This window comes from Poecilia formosa, unplaced genomic scaffold (genome assembly GCF_000485575.1).
Source record: "Poecilia formosa unplaced genomic scaffold, Poecilia_formosa-5.1.2 Scaffold328, whole genome shotgun sequence".
Classification (NCBI taxonomy): Eukaryota; Metazoa; Chordata; class Actinopteri; order Cyprinodontiformes; family Poeciliidae; genus Poecilia; species Poecilia formosa.
The window spans coordinates 410,793-435,275 of NW_006800267.1; the positions used below are offsets into that span (position 1 = coordinate 410,793).

A 24,483-nucleotide genomic window follows, 5' to 3' on the forward strand; every position below is an offset into this window, starting at 1 on the left:
CTACAGCTTTTGGGATCATAATGAAGAATAAGAACAGAGCCACATGCCTATGTGTGAGTGAAGCTTGGAAGCTGCTATATTTTTCACACTCACTTTACTCTCAGTCTTTTGCCAGCCACTGATTAAAGAGGTGTTCTTGGAGACAAGCGGTCCATGATGACACACATTTGGAGGCATTTCTAAAGTGGATTTTTCTGTGTTTAGCTGGATTTAATCACTGACCTACTGGGGACGCCTTCTATGGAGGCAATGAGGACGGCATGTGAAGGCGCACGGGCGCACATTCTCAGAGGAACTCATAAGCAGGTAATCAGTCTGGAGTTTGAATGAAAAAAAAACATCATGTGGGCCATCATTGCATTAGGAAAAGAAACCCATAATGCACTGGGGTAGTGGCCAGCAGGTTCTTTGGCCTCTATGTCCCTTGCTTTTATTTTAGATCTTTGTTCATTTGTATTTTCACTGATTGTACAGTATTGAGGTCATGACATTATAGAAGTTCTCAAACTGGAACGGTATCCAGAACTCCTTGATTATTGTGAGTTTCTTTGAAAATCCTTGAAAATTTTTATCTAAAAATGTATTAGATAATGTAAAGGTGTTGGGTGAAATACTTCTTTAGCTATAAGGTTTTCAAGTAATCATATAGTTCCTATTGCAGTATATCAAACTAATTCTGTCTTCAGGAAGCATGGCGCAACTTTTTTTGTTGTTTATTCAAGAGTCACTGAACTGGTTCTCCTTTCAATGTGTTTGTTCCTACAGCCATCCCTTCCTGTTCTGTACACACTGTCTAGCCAGGCAACCCATGAAGCAGTTCATCTGTTATGCAGGATGCTGGTGTTTGATCCAGTAAGTCATTATATGTTCAAATGTTTTCACTGAGTCCATGGTTTCCTCTAGGATTTTTAGAAATGGTGGAGGTGGTGGGCTGTACAAAACAACAAAAGATTATCAATTTAATCATGAAGCATAAATTAATGTTTTCTTTTTTTCTTTTTTTTTTACAAAATGGTAAGCATACTGTCTACATGCTTTATTTAGAATTTTCCAAGCAGAGCGATGAACATCAGAGTAAAGCCTCCCTTCTGCATACATTTTCACTCACCTCAAAGAATCTTGAGGAAAATAATCCAACGTACTGCTTTCATTGCTTCATTTTTTTAGGGGTGATTGTTTCAGTCTTATTGCGTCATTGGTTGAGGCTGATCATGTGAAAGCTGAGGGATTAACTCTCAGCTTTCACGTGAAGCAAAGAGCTTGTCGGTGATCTGAAGCCCATTAGTAACACTACATCATAATGGAGGTGAATTTTCCAGCCTATGCTGTAAAAGTTATGCAAACTTCAGTTTTCCTGTGTATCTGAGTCAGGGGTTGTTACTGCAGTTCTTACCTGGACCCCGACCAGATGAGAACGCCACACAGTCCTTTATTCACATGTTTGTTCCCAACAAGTTTCTTCTTCCTCTGTGGCTTTCAAGCCTTTTTATTAAGAGAGGAGGACCATTCCTTAAATCAGAGGTTCCCAAACTGTGGGGCGTGCCCCCTAGGGGGGGGCGCCGTGTCATTGCAGGGGGGGCGCGGAAGCCATCTGGATGAAAAAACAAAACAACACAAAACATGAACACTGTATGCGCTGGGTTTCCACCTGTGAAGGAGACCTGCTGCTGCTGTGCGGAGCTACGTAGGTTTGTGTTAGAATCACGGCAGCAAACCAGCAAAACGCAAAGAACTTTTCACAGTTTTTCCCTCCAAACTAACCGACTGAGTTGAGTAAAGCTGTTGGATGCAGGTAATGTTAGCTAAAAGATGACTAGCTAATATCAATACAGAGCCTGTAGCTTAACAAGTACCTTGTAGGCTACCAATGTTGGTGTCTATTTTCAGCTATGTACATTCATTTTGCCCCCAAAAAAGTTTATCCCCCCCCACCCCTCACACGCATCGTTTCAACCAGACAGCCATTTGTAATCCATAGGGGGGCGGAGAAAATGTTTGGAAACCACTGGGGGGGCGCAGAAGAAAAAAGTTTGGGAATCACTGCCTTAAATTGTCATGGTGAACAGCACTCTCTCAGAAAATGCAAGTCCTTCAAAAGCTAATGTCTACAATGAAATTCAACTAAGCAGCTTTTCAGACTATCTATCTCTTGCATTTGATTTGTAGTCTAAGAGGATTTCTGCCAAGGACGCTTTGGCTCACCCTTACCTAGACGAGGGTCGGCTGCGCTACCACACATGTATGTGCAAATGCTGCTACACCACATCCTCCGGCCGTGTTTACACCAGTGACTTTGAACCAGTCACAAACTCCAAGTTTGATGATGGTTTTGAGAAAAACCTGACCTCTGTGAGGCAGGTCAAAGGTAAGCTTTCTCTGCTCTTAGCAGTCTGATATTTTGGTGGCATTGGATAGCATAATATATAAACATTTGTTGGGCAGATGAAAAACTGTGCAATATAATAAAACATAAGAAAATGTGCAAAAATGTTCTTGTTTTAGACTAAATGGCACAAATGATCATTTTTATTTGATTTGAAATGCAAGTGAAGGAATTTGAAACGGGAGCATGAATTTGGATAAATGAAAAGTTGTTTTTTTTCCCACATAGAGATCATCCATCAGTTCATTTTGGAACAACAGAAGGGGAGTCGGGTGCCGCTCTGCATTAATCCTCAATCAGCTGCTTTCAAAAGCTTCATAAGGTAAGGAGACATGTTCTCACTACATACAATCATCAGGTGATGTTCAAAACAAGGGCCTTTTTTAGAGTTCATGGTCTTTCGCTCTTTTAAACAAGCCAAACAAACTGTGTATGTGCTTAAAGTATCATGAACTATCTGTCAAAAAAGGGAGCTAACCTGATGGCTTCAGTAATGCCCATAAGAGAAATTGTGATCCCTGAAATGTAGAAGTGTCTAGTGTATTTTCATTTTATCTGCAGGTGTACCTAGAGATTTTATCATTTAGAAAACTTATTGCTGTATATTTCTTCCATCACAGGATGTGTTCTGCTTCCCTTTGAAAAAGTTTCCAATTTAAAGCCCTTGTACGCGTCACCCGCTCCAGATTGAAACCTCTGATGTGCTCAAACTTCCTGTAGGCTGCCAGTTTGTTCAACATGATAAAGTAGTGGCAGCACAACAATCCAAATCATTAGTAGTAACTATCAAACCTCCTGACTTCAGAATAATAGTCTTGACTTTGACATCAGTCCCTTCTTGTCAGTTCTCTTGTCTTTTGCTCAGAAACTTCCCTCTAGAGCAGGGGTGGCAATCCTGGTCCTCGAGGGCCAGTGTCCTGCAACTCTCAGATGTCTCCCTGGTCCAACACACTTGAATCCAGTCACTGAATCACATCCTCAGTGCAGTCAAGTTCTCCAGAGTCCTGCTAACGACCTCATTATTTGACTCAGGTGTGTTGAAGTAGAGATGCATCCAAAAGTTGCAGGAGACCCTCCAGGCCTGGAGTTGCCCACCGATGCTCTAGATCAGTGCTTCTCAAGGACCGACGTCTTTTTTTTATTTTTATTACATCTGCTTGAAAACATGCATATCCAAACTGCTTCATAATAAATCAAGCTGTGTTCTATAGCTGTAATCTTAGGTTTTTGCCAGTAGAGGGCAGTGTATGCTTTCTGGAACTTATAATAGCAGAAAGAGATGGAGCAGAAGATTACAGAAAGCAGAGCTGTCCTTAATGACTGCTGTACATACAGCTGCTACATCTGCTACTGTTATTCAGTGAAGTAACATTTTTCTTCATCCAGAGCTGTTGCAGTTTTACAGTTATCAAACATATTTATTGTTTGGAAACTTGGTTAAATAACAGCAGGTATAGAAAGCTACCTAGCTAAACAAGTTTTAGTGATGTAATGTTTAGTAAAAAAAATGCTGAATCATCAAAAATCACACCATATCAAACATCATGTTACTTTTTTTTTCAGGGTTTTTTTTGTCAAGATAGATGACTATATGAAGAGTCTTAACTAAATCTTCCTGCCTCTGCTTAAAAACGTAAAGGGGCAGTATTATGTCAAATTGACTTTTTTAGATTTATATCATGTTATAATGTTGTTTCCTCATCAGAAACATGTATTAAAAAGTATGCAGCTTTCACACTAAAAGCTGGTGCAGGGAAATATTTCACTAAAACTTTCACATGTATAAAACCATGTGCAGCTGCCACATAGACCGCCCTGACTCCACCTATAAATACATATGTAAATTTGAATAAATACCTTGTGACCGTGTCTGAATAACCATGGCAACAGTCCAGGTTGACTGTTATGGGCAATCTAGGTTAAACATCGACAAAGTGTTTAACCTGTCATCAGGTGTTTTCCCCACCTCATTAAAACATGCTGTTATGGAACCAAAGCTTAAAAAACCCAGTAGATTTAAAGAACTATAGGCCCACCATCATGAAAAACAAAAATGTAAAGGAGTGTTGGGTGAAATACAAACACCCAACACCCACAAACAACCTCACATAAAATAAAATGTCCCCAGCTCCCAACGACACATTATGTCCAGACCTGTGGGTTAAAGCTAAAGTATTTTAAATCTTTCAATTTATAGGATGTGCAACAAAATATGGTGTCTAAATTCTGAGAATATCTTCCATTTCAACTGTCTAGTGGTATGTTTTGTTCTTTTAAACTGGTTTGGATCCAATTGCCTTCAACTGGTCTAATGAAGCCAAAAGCTCTCATTCAGTCGTGGGACAAAAATCTACTGAAGCAAGTTTGTTAGTAGGAACTCCAAGTTTGAAACATCTGTAAAGATTATAAATCTCATAAAGGGTGTCTTCAGCTTTTGCAGTGAGCAAAAGTGTTCACGCTCTTAATACATTTTCACATTTATCACATCTGAACCACTACAAACTACTATAAAACTCCAGTATATTTTATTTGTATTTTGTGTAATTCACAATCACTTGTCTATTTGACAATGGATAAAATATCATTTTGAAATGAAACGAAAGGGAAGCATGGCTTCATACATTATTTTATTTTTTCCAGTTCAAAATTTTAGAAGCTTGCCCTTTACTCTGACACTGATGAAGAAAATACCTTTTAAAAGACACCAGAAGCAGCATGTAACTTATGGTAACATGGGTTCATGTGGGACATTCAGGACAAATCTGAGACATGCCGTCCCTATTCTGGCCTTTGAGTGACAAGAAGAAAGTCTTTGATGAAAGAAAGCTGGAGCAAGTTCAATTTGCAATGACTTCAGTCTGAAGATGTGCAAAAACTTTAAGCTACGAACAGTGGTTCTATGATGGATCTGAATACCGTCCCAAACTTTTCAGATTTCAATTTCATAAAAAGGGAAATGATAATTGGTCTTCCACTTTACAGTTACAGACTGCTTTGTGTCGGTTTATCCCACATCCCAATGAAATACCTCGAAGTTGGTGGTTGTAAGCATTAAAAAGAAAAAGTCAGAGGTACTGTATGCTGCTGCTGCCTGTTGTACATTTACACTAAAATTAAATTGCTGTTATTCAGGTTTTGCCCTCTGAAATCTTTCTTGCTACACTGAAAAAACATATTGCTTCATGAAAAATTCTGATCTGATATTTTATTTTCATGTAAATCTTGCCAAACAATCAAGGTAAAGTCGGCCCGTCATCTTCCGTCCACATGGAATTGTGTGGCCATCGACTCGCTTGTTTTTAAGTGTCTAAATATTGATTTCAGTTCTATGAAGTCTCTGGTTGAAATATTGACATAAACTTTGTGTGTTAAATTATTAAGACATGAATAATCATATTGTACTTAATCACATAGGCATTGCTTTGAGCCAATAAACAAATGAGTACTCCCCATTGATTAATTTGTCGGCCTGCTTTTAAACAGCTCCACAGTAGCTCAACCCTCTGAAATGCCTCCGTCTCCGCTTGTGTGGGAATAGATGCTGCTGTGCACCATCGTTTTCCCCAGCTGACGCGTTGGAACCCGAAAGCACCTAATAATTACGTAGCATTTCACTGGAGTGAAGAACTTGCGGCTCTGATCTATTCAAGTGGACACATGGAGAAAACGACTGATACCTTTTGGATTTGAAATCTTGATGTACAAATGAATGGACAGCAGCTTGATAGAACAAATGTTGAAGGTGTACTAATGTATTAGTTGCTAAGTAGACGATAAAATCTTTAGAAAACAAAGTACAGTTGTTGATGATCCTACCCAATACCTGCAAAGATGTATAGGTTTGTTTTTTTTTGCCAGATGTAAACTACTTGCATTTATTGCAAACCATACACTTTGGCATATTCCTGTTATTACATCAACCAGCAATGTTGCAATGGCTCTTTAGATCTCAAGTTGCTTCGTATCCAGACAATCAACTGTAAATGTGTCTGTAGAATGGACAGATACCCCAAGTTTTACAAAAAAACATGCTGTTTGAGAGATGTGAAAAATGTTTAAACTTTGGTTGTTGGAAGCATTTGTCTTTTCTTTTCTTTTCTTTTTTCTTTTTCCCTCATCAAATGTTTAATTTACCAAAGATTAGGAGCCTCGGGCAGGAATTATGCAGCAAGGTAATCAATGGGCCCTGTGTACAAACAGAACATGCTTTCTAAATGGGTGTTCGTCTGCACAGTTTTCACTTTATGCAAAAATGTAAAAGGATAAGCGTACATTTTATAGGAGGATGCTCCTGACGTTCCAAATGGTTTCAGTTGAAGGAATTCTAAAGATTCTGCCATCGAACCTTGCTTGCATGATCACTTCCTTCAGTTTGGATGTCCCGGTTCTGTTCGGATGTCCCGGTTCTGTTCGGATGTCCCGGTTCTGTTCGGATGTCCCGGTTCTGTTCGGATGTCCCGGTTCTGTTCGGATGTCCCGGTTCTGATGGAGCAGTGGTTCCCAGCTTTTCGTCTCCCTCTCAGTCCTTTCACTCTCAACCCCAGTTGCTCCTGCTCTTGCATGTTAAAACAGAAGTTTCCATCCACAGCATAAAAGTGTGAAAGACAGTTATCACTGATTCTGAGTAAATGTACGGGAACTTGTGAATTTAAAGAAAGTTGCCAAAAAGACTGGCAATTAATAAATGGAAATAATTTATGTAATTCTAACTGATCTAACATGAGATTTTTGTTCTGATTTTAATTGAAAAAGCGAGGAAGAAATTATGTGTCTTTTTAATTGGTTTATGTAATTTGTTTTTTAAAAATACAACAATGTTTTAATTCAAGAAGTATTAATGCATTTAATCACTTTGCAGAATATTTAGCTGATCTTGGTTGCAATATTTGTGATGGAAAGTTAGACTTTTAAGTAAAGCTGCTAATGTCAGAGGTATGCTACTGAATAACATTCAACATGTGGAGTCTGTCTACATTTGCTGGACATTTGAATTGGGTCAGAAATACTCTAAGTGAAAAAACAAAAAATACAGCAGAACTTTTTTCCAAACACTTTCAAAATTACTATAAGATTCACACACAGGGCTGCTTTGCTCTTGGGTCAGCAAGGATTTCGTTTCTTAGCCTGGTTTTGTGCTGAAACTTGCATGAACAGCGTATTTTGTACAGACCTTACATCTAAATTTCTGGTCCCAGTGGAGACTTGATATGTTGGAAAGAGTATCTAACTTTATCAACTATTTCTTGCTCTTTTGTTTGTACATGTTCGTTTTTTAACTGTCATAGTCGACCACACCTCTATAAAGAGTTTCTTGTTTAAAAACGTAAAATATTCCCTGGGAAAGGTTGTGGGTCGGAACCACTGTTACAGGATTTGAATAGCTCTTTATGAAAAGCCTTTTGGTTGTGGCAAAGAATTTATGTACCCCAAAAATAATCCATAGTCTGAATCCTATCAGCATTTTAGGGCCTCTATCTGATTATAATGTTCTCTAACAGCAAAGTAATTTATATGAATTCATGTGTTGAATCATTTGCATGATTATAATAGTAACATTCTTTAGATTTGCCTTTGGAATCAATTCAGTCTGTCAGCATTCTTCTAAAATATTCAGCCCTCCTTTAAAAGCTGTGATGTGTGTGAAGAAACACAGATCTCACCAATTAGCCCCCAAAAAACAAACCCACATTGTTTTCGACGAGCTCTGTTGTGATGAGGTTGGAATAAAACACATTTGCTTTGTCAGTTCGTGGCCTTAAAGATTGAATCTTTGTGACTGTAAATGTAGATGAAGTGCATGTTAACCTTCTGTGGAAAAGCAATATCTGTAGAGTGGTGTGAAAAAGGGTTTGCCTCTTTCCTGATTTCATTTTTTTCATATATGTATTTGACACTCAAGTGTTTCAAAACATTGAACCAATTTAGATATTGGTCAAAGACAACATCCGTAAACACAAAGTGCCGTTTTTAAATGGTGTTTATTATTAAGGGAGGAAAAAATCCAAACCTGCATTTGCCCTTTGTGAAAAAGTGAATTCCTCCTAAACAGGAGAAACTAACTGCAATCAAATTATCGCAATAATTTGTGATGAGTCTTTTCCAGCTGTGGAGGAATTTTGAGCAACACAATAATACAGAATTGTTCTAATTCAGTGACATTGACCATCAATGGTCTTCATTCAGTTTTTCTTCACCCAATCAGAGGTGGACTTGCTGCTGTGTTGTGGGTCATTGTCCTGCTGCAGAACCAGAGTTTGTTTCAGCTTCAGATGGTCGGACTTTCTCTTTCGGGATGTTTTGGTAAAACTCTGTTGATTCCAGCGAGTTTAAAAGATCCTAAAGCAGCAAAACAGCCTCAGAGCATCATACTACCACCACCATGCTCTACTGTTCTTTTTCTGAAATGCAGTGTTACTTGAACCAGTGTTACTTTAATACATCTGAAAAGAATTTAACTTTTTGTCTCATAACTCTACAGAATGTTTCAAAGACCATTCTTAATGTTCTTTTTGCCCAGCAGTGGTTTTCATTGGGGAACTCTGCCAGGCAGGCCCTTTTTGTCCAATCTCTTTTTTTCATGATGGAAGCATGACCTCTGACCTTATGTGTGGCAAGTGAGGCCTGCAGTTATTTGGATGTTGAGTGTTTTGTGACCTGTTGGGTTAGATGAGTGGCCGTTGTGCTCTTGGGGTAAATTTGGTCGGCTGGCCTCGTAGGAAGCCTCACCACTGTGTGGATAATGGATGACGGCTCTTGCCGTGGTTCACTGGAGTCCAAAAACTTTAAAAACTACTTTGTAACCCTTTTCAGACTGATTGATCTTAATTATTTTCTTTCTTATTGTTCCTGAATTTCTGTGGATCTCTGCATGATGTTTAGCCTTTGAGGATCATTTGATGTACTTCACTTTGTCAGGCAGTGAAGTACGATCAAAGTGATGCCTTGATTGAAACAATGATCCTGATTGAAACAGTGATGAATCATGTAAGTGGGTGGAATTCACACAGGGCCTTAAAGGTTTGGATTGTTTTCCCTTTCAAAACACATTTCAAGTGTTTTTTTTTTTTCTTTTCTTGTTTGTGTTGTCTTTGACTTATAATGAAATTAGTTTGATTTGAAGATGCAAAAAAAAAAAAGGAAATCAGGAAGGGCAAACACTTTGTCACACTACTGTGGAAAAGTGGTAAAAGAATTTCAGTGTCGATGTTTCACTTTGAATGAACATGATCGATCCTTTACCTGCCTGCCATGGAACAAATGCAGGAGCTAATGAGGAAGAGCTCAGCTGAGGAAGCAGAGCTGGAGCTCAGTGTTGCCGTAGCGCCTGACCCCACAGCAACGCTCATTCATTTGTCATTCGTCAACCAATCACAACACCTAGGTTTTTAAACAATGTCATTATTTTGTGTAAACCTTGTTGCCTTCCTGTTCCAGATGGCCCTGACGGCCTTGTCAATGCTTGATTAGAGAGCAGCTCAGTTTAATGTCTTGGTTCTTGAACCAATATGTCTAAAGTTCTGTGTTGGAGTGACCCACATAATTCGGTTTCTCAGATTTTTACAGGAAAAATAAAATCTAAGTGGTTTTTACTGTGGCTTCCATAGTCATTTAGGAAATTAGACTTTGACCCCCAGTGGAAATTCTGTTCCACTAACCAGCCCCTGCACTTCCATCACCAAGAAGACGATAACATTATGATCTTTGAGTTATAAATGGACTAGAGGAGTGAGATCTCCAACCTCTGTAGTTTGTAACTTTTAGGATTACTATGCAGCCTTAAATTGTGGATTTAGATTTGATCATTTGCAAAGTGACACTTAAAAAGGTGTGTGAAAATGCATAATTTTACAAATGTTTTAAAATCTGAAGTTACATATATACATACACACAATTTACTATAAACCTATTCGTCATATACATTTATTGAAATCAACAATAACTTAAAATATTTAGAGTAAATATTTATATCTCTCATATATATATTTGTAGGTCAAAGACATATTCCATATCTTATCAGTTAATTAAGTTTAGCACAGAAATATCTTATTCAGGGGATAATGGCGGTAGGAGTTCGCTCTGCAATCGGTCGATTGCTGGTTCAATTCCCGCTCCACCTGCCCTTGTCGTTTGTGTCCCTGAGCAGGACTCTGGTCTTGCTGTTGGGCTGATGGTGCAAAACTGCAGCCTTGCTTCTGTCAGAGTGCTGTCGCTACAATCCAGCAGCTTGTCATCTGACACTATTGGATATTAATCAGAATAACACTTGAAAAGTAACACTGGAAGTGTTTATGTATCTCCATAGAGCGAAAATATATTAACAATTGATGTTAATGAAGTTTACTGTGCAACTCAATTTAACTCTAATCAGAGTAAAATCAACTCTGAAAAATTAACAATGATCAGTGTAACTTTAACACTGTACAGGCTGGGACCACATGCTCCCTGACTCAGTGTTGAAATGGACTCTGTTGTTTCCACACTGCTCATTTTACTGTGCATCACTGGTTGGAAATGAATAACTGATTATATGAAAATCAAGTCTTAAAAGTATAGAATTGCACAATGAATGAAATGTGCAACAACGCTGTTAGTGTGATTGGCCCTGTGGGAGGAAATTAAATTAAGTGGGTGACTTTAACAAGTCAGTAAGTCTGGGATTGTACTTGCTGCTCTTTATTAACCCCATTAATCATTAGAACTAAACAAGGCTCTTAGACCGTCGAACAGTCTTTAAAACCAAGAGATTAAATCCAGCTGCTTTCTACTTGGTTGAAGAGCAGAGTATCACTGAGCTTGCTCTGTGGTCCACTGTGAACTTGGCTTCACTACACTTCTTTACAGTCCTGTGACTTTTTTGCAGTTGACTGTTCTTCCTGTTTTTCCTAAGTCATGTTTGGTGTCTAACCTGTTTTAGGTTTGTATTTCTTTTTTGTCAATGCTTCCCTGTAGGCAGCCCATGTTATCCAGACTCCGATCCTGATGAGGTAAAAAAAGAAAAAGAAAAGAAAAATTCAGTGTCTCAACGCTGCAGAACCAGAATGTACTCATGATGTACCGATACAGTCTTTACTCTACCTGTTGTAATTAAGAACTGTGTGCAGATTAGCTCCATATAGCCTATTCATGCAGATCACTGTTGATGAGTGACAAGTACTTGAGTGAAGATTTTCACCATAATAGTTTTCCATATTGTCAAAAGATCACTGTAGAGAATAAATAATTCAGTTTCAGTTCAACTCATGTTATTTATATAGCGCATATTCACTACAAATACTCTCATATAACGTACATGTAATATACTTTTACAGTTGTAATGTAGTATTGGTTTGCATGTGATCATCACACTTTGAGTAACTGTGTTAATAGTAAATAGAAAAGCAACACTGCTTAATCAATATCACTGTATTGAAACTGTATTAGCCTGCCTATTTTAGAGGCTTTGGAGTTTGATTTTATTTTTTAAATCTACAAATGTATATCTATATATTTAGATTTTTTTAAAAATCTTGTAAGTACAGTATTAGGCAGAGAATACATGATGTATATACCACAGAGATGTACAAATATCCAAGGATATGTCTTTTGTTATTGTTTTTAATGATGATCTTGGAGCAACACTGTGTGAATATGTATAAAAGGTTCCCTGTTTCGGTCTCTACCTCTTGCTCTCACTGACTTTGAGTTATTTATCCCTTTTTAAATTCATGGAGATGAGAATAATTAAACAGCTGACTGTTTATTCAAGCGACTATGTTCATTTGCTTTATTGCCTCTGACATTTGAATCGAAGAGTTCCAAAGTGCTGCTCTCCAAGCATGTCCTGAGGGTTTTCACTCTGTGAGAGGAAGGGAGTAAAAGCCACAGTTTCCACCACAACAGCTGGATTCAAAGTTCAGTATTGAAAATAGGATTTGATAGAAAATGACTGTCCTCTTTCTTTACATGTTTTGGTTTGCTGGGCCCATGTAGCTCCGAAAATGTTTGTTCATCTTTAATTGTTGAAGTTCTTTATGGGGAATCTTTGGGACAGGTATGACTAGAGGTTTCCAGCAATTTGGTACCCTCTCAGGTGACACCCACATCGTTTCCAAAGTCCACTGGGAACGTTGGGTCAGTCAGCAAGGTGCAGATCCTTCTCAGGTCAGGAGCCATGTGCTGGATCTCCAAACCCAGATGAAAAAAGTAAAAACCACAAAACAATCGCCAAAACTAGCATGGCGCTATGGTGCATGTTATTGTCAGATTTACACTTCTAGCATTTAAATCAAGAAATAAAGAATGAAATAAAAAATAGTAAATTGTAAATGTTGCTTTTATTTAGTTTAATTTACCTTAAAAAAGGCCATAGTGTGGTCTACTGCACAAACGGACAAGTATGCAAACCATATATAACTTTTAATGAGGATAATACAGTGGTGATGGCTGGCAGCCGTCAATCATAAGGACTGTCAGCCCATAATTATGGATTTGGAATGAATAGTTAAGGTCAGAAGATAAAGGCTCTTAAGGCTTTATAAGTACATATGACCAAAAATATATCAAATATACCGCATTATGGAAAAGGTAAGTGAATAGCCATTACTAACCATGGAGGAAATGCTCCACTATCATATAGCCAAATATCTATAAAAAACAGATTAGTACCTAGTCTTTTGTTCGTTTGCAAGTCTGTTTATGACAGTGATATAAATCATATGATGTGAATTTATGATGGTCATACAGAAAAGTGGATCAGCAATTTAATCAACACCTCAGGAGGAAGGAGGTACTCGTCTGTTTCTAAGCTAGCTATTTCAATACTTTTGTAAATGCCATTCTCTATGATCCCCAACTAGATGTGTTGCGTTCACAGACAAATTAGCTCGACTTGAACAAGTAGAAGCCATGGCTATAGTGGCAAAAAACAACTTCAGTTGCTTTGTTCTTTGTTCCTGTCCCTCACTTCCGACATCCGTCATGATGCCTTTTGTGATTAAATGTTGTAGTTGCAAAGGGTCAATATCAATGGACCTTTTTCAAGAAAACTGGAAGATGAGTCTACTGGTGCTGGGACACTTTCTGTTTTTATGAGTCCATGCAAGTAAAAGAAAAACTCTCTCTTTTTAACATCCTCATTTAATTTGCCAGCATTTTCTTTCACTGATTCGGAGGAAATTGCAGCGGTGAAATCACGCAGCAATAAACTTGAGAATCAATACAAGTGCTTCCATGAAGAATATCCACAGCTAAAAGGTAAGAAAAGACCTAGCTTAGCCAGCTAACTGCTACCTACAAAATATGAACGACATAAACATTGTAATAAAGAAGCCTAATTTAGTGTGTTAATTTATTTGGAATATTTGAGACGGACATGGTGTAAACTTTTAAACTACAGTTTGACATGCTGACATTTGTTTGCCATTACAACTTGTGGAAAACAGCACGGCAGGTGTTATGAGATGCTAGATGATGCTTCATGTTCAAACTATGCTTTACTTCTTTACTTTTTGTAACTGAGGGAAACTTTTCTCAGGAATGAACCCAGCTAGTGATGGTTAGTGCTTTCCCTTCCGGACCTATGTGAAAACCTTTAGTAGATTTCATCTCCTCTGTTTCATGTATTTTGCTATGTGTTTCTATGGGAAGTATTTTCTTTTTTACAATAATTAGACTTTAAATAAGACATTAACCACTAATTAACAATTATAGAACCATTGCAATCACAGTTTTGATATTTGGTGTTTTAATCAGATATACCTTAAAAACAATTTGCGGTTCATTAAATAATGCATTTAAAAACTGTTTAGAAAGTTGTATTTACAGAAACATTCATCTGGAAAATACTGTTGTAGACAATAAATATGACTTTTTAACAATGTCATCTCTTCTTTTCCACAACTCTGTTCTAGAAATAAAATACATAATTGCAGTTGAAACCAGAAGTTTACATACATCAAATAAAAAGACACATGTTCCTTTTTTCTCAGTCTGTAGTTAAATCCGACTGTGGTATCAACCATCAATCAATGCCACATGCCACAATAATAAGAAAAACGTCTGCTTTCCCCAAGTTTGTATACATACACATGCACCATTACAGTTTTAATGTAAATTTCATCCAGTGTTTAAAAAAACCTTTCTGGGTTTTTCAATTGTTAAAAATCACTTAAAAACAAAGAAAAAAACTACATTTTAACATTTTAAAGCACTGTGGGAACCAACAAATAAGATGTTTGTTCAGATGTTTAAAAGGTTGTTGATCAGTTCACGCTTTATACAAATGAAGGATATAATGAGAATTGACATTGGCATTAATTATTTTTCTACTTTATCTTTTTCTACCGAATATGATATTCGAAAAAAATGTAGATATATGCTACTAAACGAGACGACTGTACTGCAATGATTCATCTAACGCCTTCTCCTGAACAGGCAAATTCCAAACATTACATTTACATCCTGACACATTGACTTCTGCTGACCCGTCCAGGTTCCTCCTCCAACCTCTGATCGCCTTTGGTCACGTCTTTCCCATCACAGAAAAACATCCTCTGTTCTCTCTGATAGCTGGAAAAACAACAGATAATTCACTCATACTATTTTTCAAATAATTAATATGGATTTCACAATGGTGCCAATAATACCACCAATCAACAAGAAAGGAGTAAAATATAAAACAGAATAATTGGTCAAAATAAATATGAGTCCTGAGCAAAGAAAACAAACACAAAAGGGCCAAAGGATAAGGAAAAAATTCTGACAAAATTAACTGAAAAAAATGAATAAAAAACTACACTTTGGAATAATTTGGGCTAATTTTAAACAAAGTTATAATTGCTGCTCGTAAAATAGACCGACTGTGATATGAGCCATATTGCTTTAAACTAGACATCACTGATTTAAGTGCTATCTAGCGCCTTTCAAAATAAAGAGACTACTTAAATACCTAAAGGTGGACATGATTTATAGCTAAAATTGAGACGTGTACAGAAAGCTGGTGGAATGGAATTGAGAACATTTGAGCAAAGGTTCTTTTTACAGGTGTAAAATCTGTCAGTGGTCGACTTATTATGTTGCAGAGGTATCTCTGTTTTACTAGTCTTACTTGATCAGTTAACTTTAGATGAGCTGCCACTGGAGCTCTAACAGGCCTAGGCCCTGGAGCTGAAACAAATATTTCAGCTACTGTTGACATACCTGTGGGTTTATGTTTCCAGAGTGATCAAGGTGGACTGTATCCCGATCATCCTGATTGCTCATTGTGTTGTTGCAGTAGAGAGAATATTCTTCATGGAACAAGAGAGGAGGCACTCCTAACTGACAGAGAGGAGAAATCCTAACTAAACATAGTAGTTGTTTAACAATATTTAATATTATTTTACCTACCTCTCTATAATATTTTCTTCCTTGTACAGACATAGACGTTAGTGTGACTTTGTCACCACTTTTTCTTATCAGTCTGACAATTTCCTCGTGTTCCAAGGACTCAACATGGTCACCATTAACAGCCAGCAGCAGTTCACCGTCCTCCATTCCTGCTTCCTCTGCTGCACTCCCTACATCCACTTCCCTCAGTACATGAGCTGGCATTTTTAGATGAAGAACAGCAGGTGTTTATTGGACGTACATTTGCTCTGTTGGTGAATTTCTCAGGGTGAAGTGTTTGAGGTCACTGACATGAATAATGTGCCATTTTTCTTTGTTTACCCAATCATAACTATGAAACAAAATTTTGCCAGCTTGTACTAAACAGTTCCAGTAAGCTATGAAGTGATTACAGGAGTATATAAAAAAGAGTTGGCACCAAGCTGATGGAAGGCAAGCATGTCAAAACCAGAAAGCACCTAGAACATCTTTAGGTGAAATGTTATAAAGAGGGTTTCACTTTTGTATTTATAGCTTGAAAGTATTCTTATTATTTCTTTGGCAGCTTTCTGAAATGGTTGAGTCAAATCAGAATGACTGATGGAAAATGTGAGAAAAAAAATGGTAGTCTAAAAAAATCCTGATGTTATTTAATCAGCTGAATGTATAAGATCCTGTAAATGGATGAGTTCGTGTTAATCTCAGGGACAGATTGCAGGAGTGGATTGTTATTTCCTGTGTTACTCACCTATCTTTTGTGGGGGTTCCACTTTCTCTTGTCTTAGCAAAAAACCAAATCCATCAGGTCTTTTCAGCAAATGTAAGTTCTTAGCATAGTAGGGAAGGTTGTTACTTTCTGCCAGCGTAGGAAGGATGGGCATCCTCCGCCTGAGATAACAGGACTCACTGTCACTGTCAATAACCAGCAATGTCACCGAGTTCCCACTCTTCTTTACCTGATAACCAAACACACAATCTTAAAACAATCTTAGAAGACTCATAGTCAACCAATGAACCGTGTCAGATATTACTGAGGGCAGGATATACCTACAATTCTGTTCAGACTGGTGGTTGTGAGCTCTGACACAGAGACTCCATTGATCCAGACTAAAATGTCTCCAAAGTGGACACCGGCTTTCTCTGCTGGACCATCAGATACCGTGTTCACCATGTATCGACCCCTCTGACCTTCTGACACAACCACGCTGTTACCATGACGTTCACAAGAAATTGTTTGGTAAGTATGCTCTACTAATAACCCTAAGCAACACAATACCAAAAAAGTCAAGAAAAACCGATTAACATGATTTTTGGTTAAAAGTTATAATAAAAATCTTACTGTAGGAAAACGGTAAACTTTTTCTGTTTCTGAATACAGAACACAATCATAAGGAAAGCAGTGTAATAAGCAAGAAACATTTAGCTCAACTTAAGACAAAGGGACAATGACTGACAAAAGAGAACTGAAATAAATACAATCGTCGCACCGTCTTAGAAGAACAGAGGTCACAAAGTGTGTTTGTTGTTATCTGAGGATGCCAACAAACACACAGTTGTCAAAACATGAGTGGAAGTTACCAGTAATTGGTATGATAGTCATTCCCAGTCCATCATCTGGATGTCTGGTGATGTGACACAGTCTTGGGCGAGTCCATCTGTCTCCTTTGGTGGCTTTTGCGAGCTTTTGTATGTCTAAATCCATGACCACTGCCTGATAAGGCACAACAGGAAGAGTCAGAAAAGTGGAGAATGAAGGTAACACACTGTGCAGTGACAATAACTCGCATATAATTACATAGTTTTTCCAATTCCAATTATGCTTTTGCTAAATGAAGTTAAATCAACCCTACTAAAGATTTAGTCAATCATACAGCTTAGTTGAAAACACATATTTACATACACTGTATGAAAGACACAATCTCACATCAATTTTTTTGTTGGTTTTCTTATGCTTTCAAAGACAAACTGAGAACAATGCAAACAAAATGCAAGAGTTCCTAATTTCACAACATTATTGTAATGTCCACAGATAATGATGTAAATGCTTGGATGTAGAGGACAGAAGGGGAAAAAGGGGGATGGGTGAGGGTCCCTCAGGTACAGGGCATCAGATTTAAACATTGTCAGATCCATACAATGACGGATCTGACAAGTCACTCAACTAGTAGGACTTGTACAATATCTGTCTTTCCCAGTAATTTTCAAGTTTTGAAGAAGCGAAGGTGATTCTCGTCATGACATCATAAAACCTGTAGCTGATATCTATGGGTATCTAAACTATGGGTTTCTGTAGCTGTACTGGTAGTTTTCCCAGATAAATTAGCATTCATCCATCTTCCCAACCTATCCAACTAAAGAAATAGTCAAATAAAAGTGTTAGTAACCTCCTGGAAGCACAACCTGTCAAATTTAGAACATTTTGAAAAGTTCCACCAATGTTCTGCTATGCCAAGAGACACTGAATGTATGCTCAAGTCTGTGGAGATGTAGTGGAGGGGCTGTGGTCTCTCCTGTGGTCAGAACAAGGGAAAATACAGTTGCAAACTTAAGTACTTTGTTGCTCTAAAGTTGTTGAAATAATGCAATAAATCTGTGTTACTGGAGACTTTTATAGCAGTCACTTCTCCCACTGACCTGTGTGAGAAGTGAGTGCTGCTGCAAACTCGTCCTGCTTCTTAAGAACTGTATTCAGTCTCACGTCATCCTGCAGCAAACTGACTATAGTCAGAGAAGATGTGGGCAATGTGGATACTGTGTTTACATGTGCAGGGCGCAGCTGCAAATGTTATATTTCTCTGCCCCTAAATGCATATCCAAATTAGCATAAATATCTGTAAAGGTCCCACTACGTCTCTGAATAACCATGGCAACGGTCTCTCATTGAGTCTGTTACAACTGCAGCTACCCAGATAACCAGTTTCTAGACAAAATGTAAGTCCTTTCTCCACATACGAAACATTTACCTTTGGGCAAATAAGATAATTGCATTGCTGTTTCTGTTGTTTTCTTTTTCCCCATTTTTGAGTCCAGCTCAGGAACAATCTTCTTTGAGACTTTCACAATGTTCTTCTGATATTCTCATCCTTCTTCTCTGTCATTGTACTCTTTGAATAGTTGTTTGTGTTTTCCAACTTTGAAATCCTCATATTGCATTCTTTCATTTCCTCAGCATTAGCAGTGCCAAGCTTGCATTCATGGCCCTGCTCTGTCTCGTTTTTTTCTCTAATGTCTTTGAGTTTGTGTATCCACTCTCTTCTTCAAACTCATGATTGCTTCAAATATGGCCTTTAGGAGACCTGGGCTGTATCTCCTGCCCCAGATGACTTTACCCTTGTTTTCACTCTGTGGCTTCATTAGAATAATTGGTTGCATAGAAACTTATGACTTTCTATGCAACCTGTGATGTTTTTGTCTTTTGGGACACAGCTTCATTAACTTGTTAGTATCCATTGGAGTTTGTTGGGTGAAATAACACACCCAACATCAGAGAGAAACTTGTGGTAATTTATGGAGTTCTAGCCACAAGCGACTGTTCAGACCGCCGTCGTGGTCCAAGAAGCCGCTCTGTTGTCCATCACAGTTTGTGAAGATAGCTTGTGCACCAGATTTACAAGTGTACTACAAACATGCAACAAAGGTTCAAGACTTTTGTATGTAAAAGAAGAAAAGATTGTGTTAACATTTTTTATGAATCCATTTTGTTTTTCCAGCTCTAGTTTCACAGTAATCCAATCCACCAAGCTCTTTAACAGTTTATCATTAGCATGCAGTACCTGCTCATACTCTTCCCTCCGTAGCACAAGAAGAAACAAGTCTAAGCCACATGACTGGATCTTTCTCACAACCTGAGAAAGATGAAGGAAAATACATCAATTATGCACATTATGTCTAACATACAGCCACTACAACAGACAACAGAATGGAGAACATGACAGAATGACTACTCAGAGATCAGGACCTGCTGGCTCACTCAAATAATCAGCTAGTTTGGCCTAGTGGAGCCGTGCTGCTCCAAAAACACTAGAGCAAATATAACAATGATTAATTCCTGATTAATTCCTAACTCACATGTTGCAATGTGTCACCAAGACATGATGACATGTCTTGACATGTATTTTGCTATTTACAAAAATCTAATTATCAGTCTGACAAATTATTTTCCACTACATGTTTTCACATAAAAAATGAGTTAATCGCTGTCTTAGTACTGTAACTTGTTCCTGCCAAAAGACAAGTCCTAAGAGTCCTGGAGCTATAACTTGAATAAAACTAATCCACACAGTATTTCCAGGTAGCTGTATGAAAAACAAACAATCAATAAACCAGACTAACAAATACAAACACAAAAAATGAAAACAACAACAGCAAACATCTACTTACAGAGAACATATCGGATATGGAGTTTTGCCTTCCATAATGACTCAACCCTCAACATGTGATCGATTCAAGTTCAAAGAGCCCTGAGATCTTTTCAGATAGGTTCTTCATCTTTTTCTGATTATCTATCTGTCCCTTTCTTTGATCGAGATGTGACAGGATGGCAACTGGAGGCCAAAGAAGAAAAGTGGTGTATATAGCAGCCCTGTCGCTTATCGTTCTTGGATAATATTGAGATTATCTCTCTCTCTCTGCCAACTCATCCATCTCCTGAGATTCAAAAATATTGGGACATTCCCATTTGAGTCAACACTAAGGATAAGTTCACAGAGACCCAGAGAATGGATGATAGACAGGGCTGAAGAACGCATACAAGTCAGGGCCTGTATTCTCAAAGAACCCTAGAGACGTTTCAGGAAAATTCTAAGAATTTCTGGAATTGTAAGATTTTTCTTAGAATGTTGCCTCAGTAAGAGAAAATGTATTCACAAAGCACCTTGGTGCTCACACCATGACAAAAAGTCAGAAGTAGTGAGGACTTTTAGTGAGCCTAAGAATGTCTGTAGCAGGAAAGATGGTGGAAACAAAAGTTCTGAAAAGATTTCTATACCATTTATTTCCCAGCATCACACTCTCCAAACTGCTATGGATTTTGTCTGCATATTATATAATATGTTGGATATATATTCCCCATCACCTGTGGGGCACACAAGTTTCTGGAGGTTTACCTTGAAAAAGTCCATGTTGCCCACATATGTCTCATTGACCTCCAGCAGTCGCTCTCCGCTTCTGAGGCCACTGTGCTCTGCAGGACTCCAAGGTTCCACCTCTCTAATTATGAAGCCATGGTTGTTCTGTTCCATGTGTAAGTGAAAGCCAAAGCTCTGACCCTCCACACGCTTCAGCTGACAGAGGCGGGGTACCATGCACAGGTCAGGTTCTGGACATACACCTGAATAAGTAACATTGCTCTCGCACTAAAATGTGATTAAAGAACAAAAAACACAACAACACTCACCTAAATCATCAGTGATGATCAGAGCTGGATTATCTATCCCCTCCTTTGGGTTGAAGGTAAAACTAAAATAAAAAATATATGATGAAATTGGGCCAGGTAAAACAACAGGTGTCACAAAAAATATCTTTTAAAATATTTTCAAATACTGGTAGAATTTATTGGTATATAATAATAAGCTCAACAATGTCCTAAAGAAGGCTGGTTTTATTCTGTGGACTAGTGTGAAACCCACTGTCCGCAGTGTTCCTCATTTTAAGTATTTTACATAAAAGGACGAAAATTATGGAGAACCCTGAGCATTCTGTGTACGGGACCATCACAGAAAAACAGAGTGTCTTCAGTCAGAGGCTTCTTCAGTCCGCCAGACTGCTTCAGGAGGACCTGACTACTCATCACCATCTTTTATCCCTTTATAAATGAAGTGATTAATTTCATTGATATTACGGAAATTCTGTGCTGTTCGTGCCCTGATGTCAGCAAGACTGAAGAAACCTTTTAGTTCAAAGGGAAATAAACACATTATAAAAATAAAGTGGCACACAGTGATTTCTAAAAAGCACCAAGTGGCAGCAAATAAAGAGAGAACCTTCTGGAAGAAGGCAGCGGAAGCAGAGTTAAAATCATCCATCATGATTTTACCTGTCATACAGGAACTTCTCCAATACTCCTATCCTACATCTGTAAGAGAGGTACGCTGCCAAATATAATGGAAGTGAGTTTTTTCTATAAGAAACTCCTCCAGTACGAGTTTCTGTAAGACCTAAACGACTGCAGAGTCTCACAGCAGTACCAGTACAACACAAACAGGTCTCTGAACACAACGTATATCGAAAAGGTTTTGAAAGAAACAACTTGAATGTCATTTTTATTTCTTGACAAAACAAATTACTGAAGCACTTATTTATGAAAATGTTTGAATTAACAGCAAAGTTAAGGAGGTTGAGGATAATTCAGAGAATAAATTGTGGACTTACGGTGGGCTGTCCATCACATCCTGCTGTCCTGGTGGAGAGTAGACACGACAATGAGACTCTGGTAAACAAGGAACAGTTTTTGACTGAGCCAAAGCACCTGGAACCAAACATAACACAGCCGTTTAGGAATAGCATTAATAATAAGCTTAAAAGCATTTTAATTTGTTTGTTATTTGTATTTACAACAGAAAGCATCATAAGACAAAAGTTAACCATATATCTGTCGACTGGCATATTACTGACCAAACATCTTTTGTCATCCAATCCTTATCAAACAATGACAGTAATTTAATGGTCATTACATATGGCTGAAATGTACGATGTAAAATTATGGTTGTACAAAATCTCTCAATACAATAACACTTGCTGGTGAACCTGACAAATTTGACAGGGAAACGTTGAATCATAAAATCACACCTCAGAATAAATTTGATACATACTTGGTAAGATGAAACCATAAACTATAGACACAATTTTAACCCATTTATTTTAAGAGTAGCATTTATGAAATCAAAATCTCTAAGCATTTGGTCTTATCTGTTCACTTGATGTAGTGTGTATTTTTCTTCCAAATATATCTAGAATTAATTTGATTTATTTTTTAATGGTACAAAATTTAGCAATATTGATAGTAAGCTGGATAGTAATCAATCATAAATTGGGTCTAAATTGACATTCACCATCCATATATTTTATTTTTCATTTTTCACTCATATTTTCAGAAATATACCCAAATATTTGATGTCGTAAATCTCAGTCTAATGAGTGCATAACAATTCACAAACAAGAAGCTTTCGAAAAAATCTAAATAATTTTAAAGACCCCTTACAACCTAAATATTTACAAATATTTAGGTTGTAAATATTTACAACCTAAATATTTAGGTTGTAAGGGGGTCTGGTTTATACTGGCCATGAAAATAGTGGCATCTTTGGCTAATTGACTTATAAAGTAGCATTTAGCTACTTTATGGACATACACAGACATATAAATAAATAAGAATATCTTGTGATTACAATAGGCCTTTGCAGTGCATTTGTTGCTCGGGCCTAAATATCAAATTTTGATTTAAATAATGCCACACCATAAGACTTTAACCACTAGTGCTGGTACTAAAAATCAATGCAAAGCAAAACACTTCAGAGATAATACTGTATCTTCTACTATCTGTGATCAGTTTTGTAGCCTTAGCTGGTACTAGACTCGTATATTTTTATCAACTTGCCAAAAAGTCATAAAAATATTAGAAGAGGGTATCGGTGATTATTAAAACTAATATCTGCATAAATAGCACAAAGGCGATGCAAATCAGTTGAAGGAAGAAAGACGGAAAAGCCAGCTACCTTTAGAGGATGACATGGAGTTCTCTGTTTTCAGCGACTCATAAAGAGGAACTGTGAAGGGACAAAGTTCACAACACACTCAGAATCAACAGGTGAGATAGTAACTCCTTTCTTCACAAATACTTAGGTTAAATATTGACCAACACTTTGAAAATGATTGTGAACTCAGCTGCATGATTGTGAATCCTGCAGCTTTCTATTTTTATTTTTACAGTACAGCTCAAAGATATCTTAAACCTAAAGTACACCTCACAATACAGTACTGATTATTGTACTCGATACACAAAGTATCCATCCAGACAGTTACTGAGTTAGTCAGTACTTGAATTAGTTAAACCAGTTCAGCAGTAAGAGCCAAATTAAGCTTATCACTGTAAAGAGCCACACAGCCATTTCAAGATTAGCTTCATATCATGTTGCTGAAACAGCTTTTTTCTTAGTCTCCAAGGTTTTAGAGGGACACCTGACTGTATTTATATTTTACCAGTGTTGGTTTGTACTCTGCTATAGCTACTCGAAGCAACTGTTTTACGTGTCAGTAAGACTAGAACAATGATTAGACAACTTGTTTAAGCGCAGCAAAAACTCCTTCATAGCCCTACAGAACACATTTGAGCTCTGCCAGACTGGGGGATATGTTAGTGTCTCCTGCAGGACATTTTTTAAACATGTAGGACAGTTTACTCACATGGCTCATATTTGTATCCATTTAATAGAGGGTAGTGTGGTGACTGCTAACATTTGAATATTTTACTTTAAACATCACTGGCCCCCATTTAACCCTCTTCAAAGTTTGGTATTTGAAAAACTAAAATTTAAATAGTGCATTTTTTTCCAACACTGACTCCAGATTTGGTTAAGAAACTAAACACATGAACGTTTAGTTTTAACCCATTCCATTGTGGCCTGGTGCTTGTCCTGCTGGAGGCTGAAGCTCCGCCCCTCTCCAGTCCTTTTCACTCCAACAGGCTTTCTTCACACATTGCTCTGTACTTGGCTCCATTCATCTTCTCACCAACTCTGACCATCTTCCCATGTCCCTGT

General features: G+C 37.7%; 2 protein-coding genes across 11 annotated transcripts in view; one reads left to right on the plus strand and one right to left on the minus strand.

Annotated features, from left to right (window-relative positions):
* nlk2 (nemo-like kinase, type 2) overlaps positions 1-7,410 on the plus strand; it is a 22,156-nt gene extending 14,746 nt beyond the window's left edge. For all 4 annotated transcript variants that reach the window (XM_007573406.2, XM_007573403.2, XM_007573407.2 and 1 more), the window contains 5 exons: positions 205-306; positions 766-852; positions 2,167-2,365; positions 2,612-2,705; positions 5,867-7,410. In XM_007573406.2, the coding sequence (XP_007573468.1) occupies positions 205-306; positions 766-852; positions 2,167-2,365; positions 2,612-2,705; positions 5,867-5,921 (537 nt within the window). In that variant the 3' untranslated portion in view covers positions 5,922-7,410. The remainder of the gene's footprint in view (positions 1-204; positions 307-765; positions 853-2,166; positions 2,366-2,611; positions 2,706-5,866) is intronic.
* LOC103152799 (Na(+)/H(+) exchange regulatory cofactor NHE-RF4) lies at positions 6,496-24,202 on the minus strand. Of its 7 annotated transcripts, none has more exons than XM_016661407.1 (12): positions 24,128-24,202; positions 23,440-23,490; positions 22,097-22,154; positions 21,123-21,184; positions 20,833-21,044; positions 19,501-19,572; positions 17,306-17,438; positions 16,779-16,918; positions 16,476-16,683; positions 15,749-15,945; positions 15,560-15,679; positions 6,496-14,929 (listed from the first exon to the last, which is right to left on the minus strand). In XM_016661407.1, exons 2-12 carry the CDS (start codon positions 23,453-23,455, stop codon positions 14,897-14,899), a joined length of 1,251 nt encoding a protein of 416 aa, XP_016516893.1. In that variant the 5' UTR covers positions 23,456-23,490; positions 24,128-24,202; the 3' UTR covers positions 6,496-14,896. The 7 variants fall into 7 exon arrangements, with proteins under 7 accessions (XP_016516893.1, XP_016516891.1, XP_016516894.1 ...); XM_016661405.1 differs by having other exon boundaries at positions 22,097-22,193; XM_016661408.1 differs by having other exon boundaries at positions 22,097-22,116; positions 23,440-24,196.
* Positions 24,203-24,483: the final 281 nt, after the last annotated feature.

Bases quoted from the DNA above. Each gene is read 5' to 3' on its own strand.
- LOC103152799 (XM_016661405.1), bottom strand. The intron at 19,573-20,832 runs GTAAACCTCCAG...CATCTTTCTCAG, and splicing joins GCAACATGGACTTTTTCAAG to GTTGTGAGAAAGATCCAGTC. The intron at 17,439-19,500 runs GTACTGCATGCT...GTGCCTTATCAG, and splicing joins GGAGGGAAGAGTATGAGCAG to GCAGTGGTCATGGATTTAGA.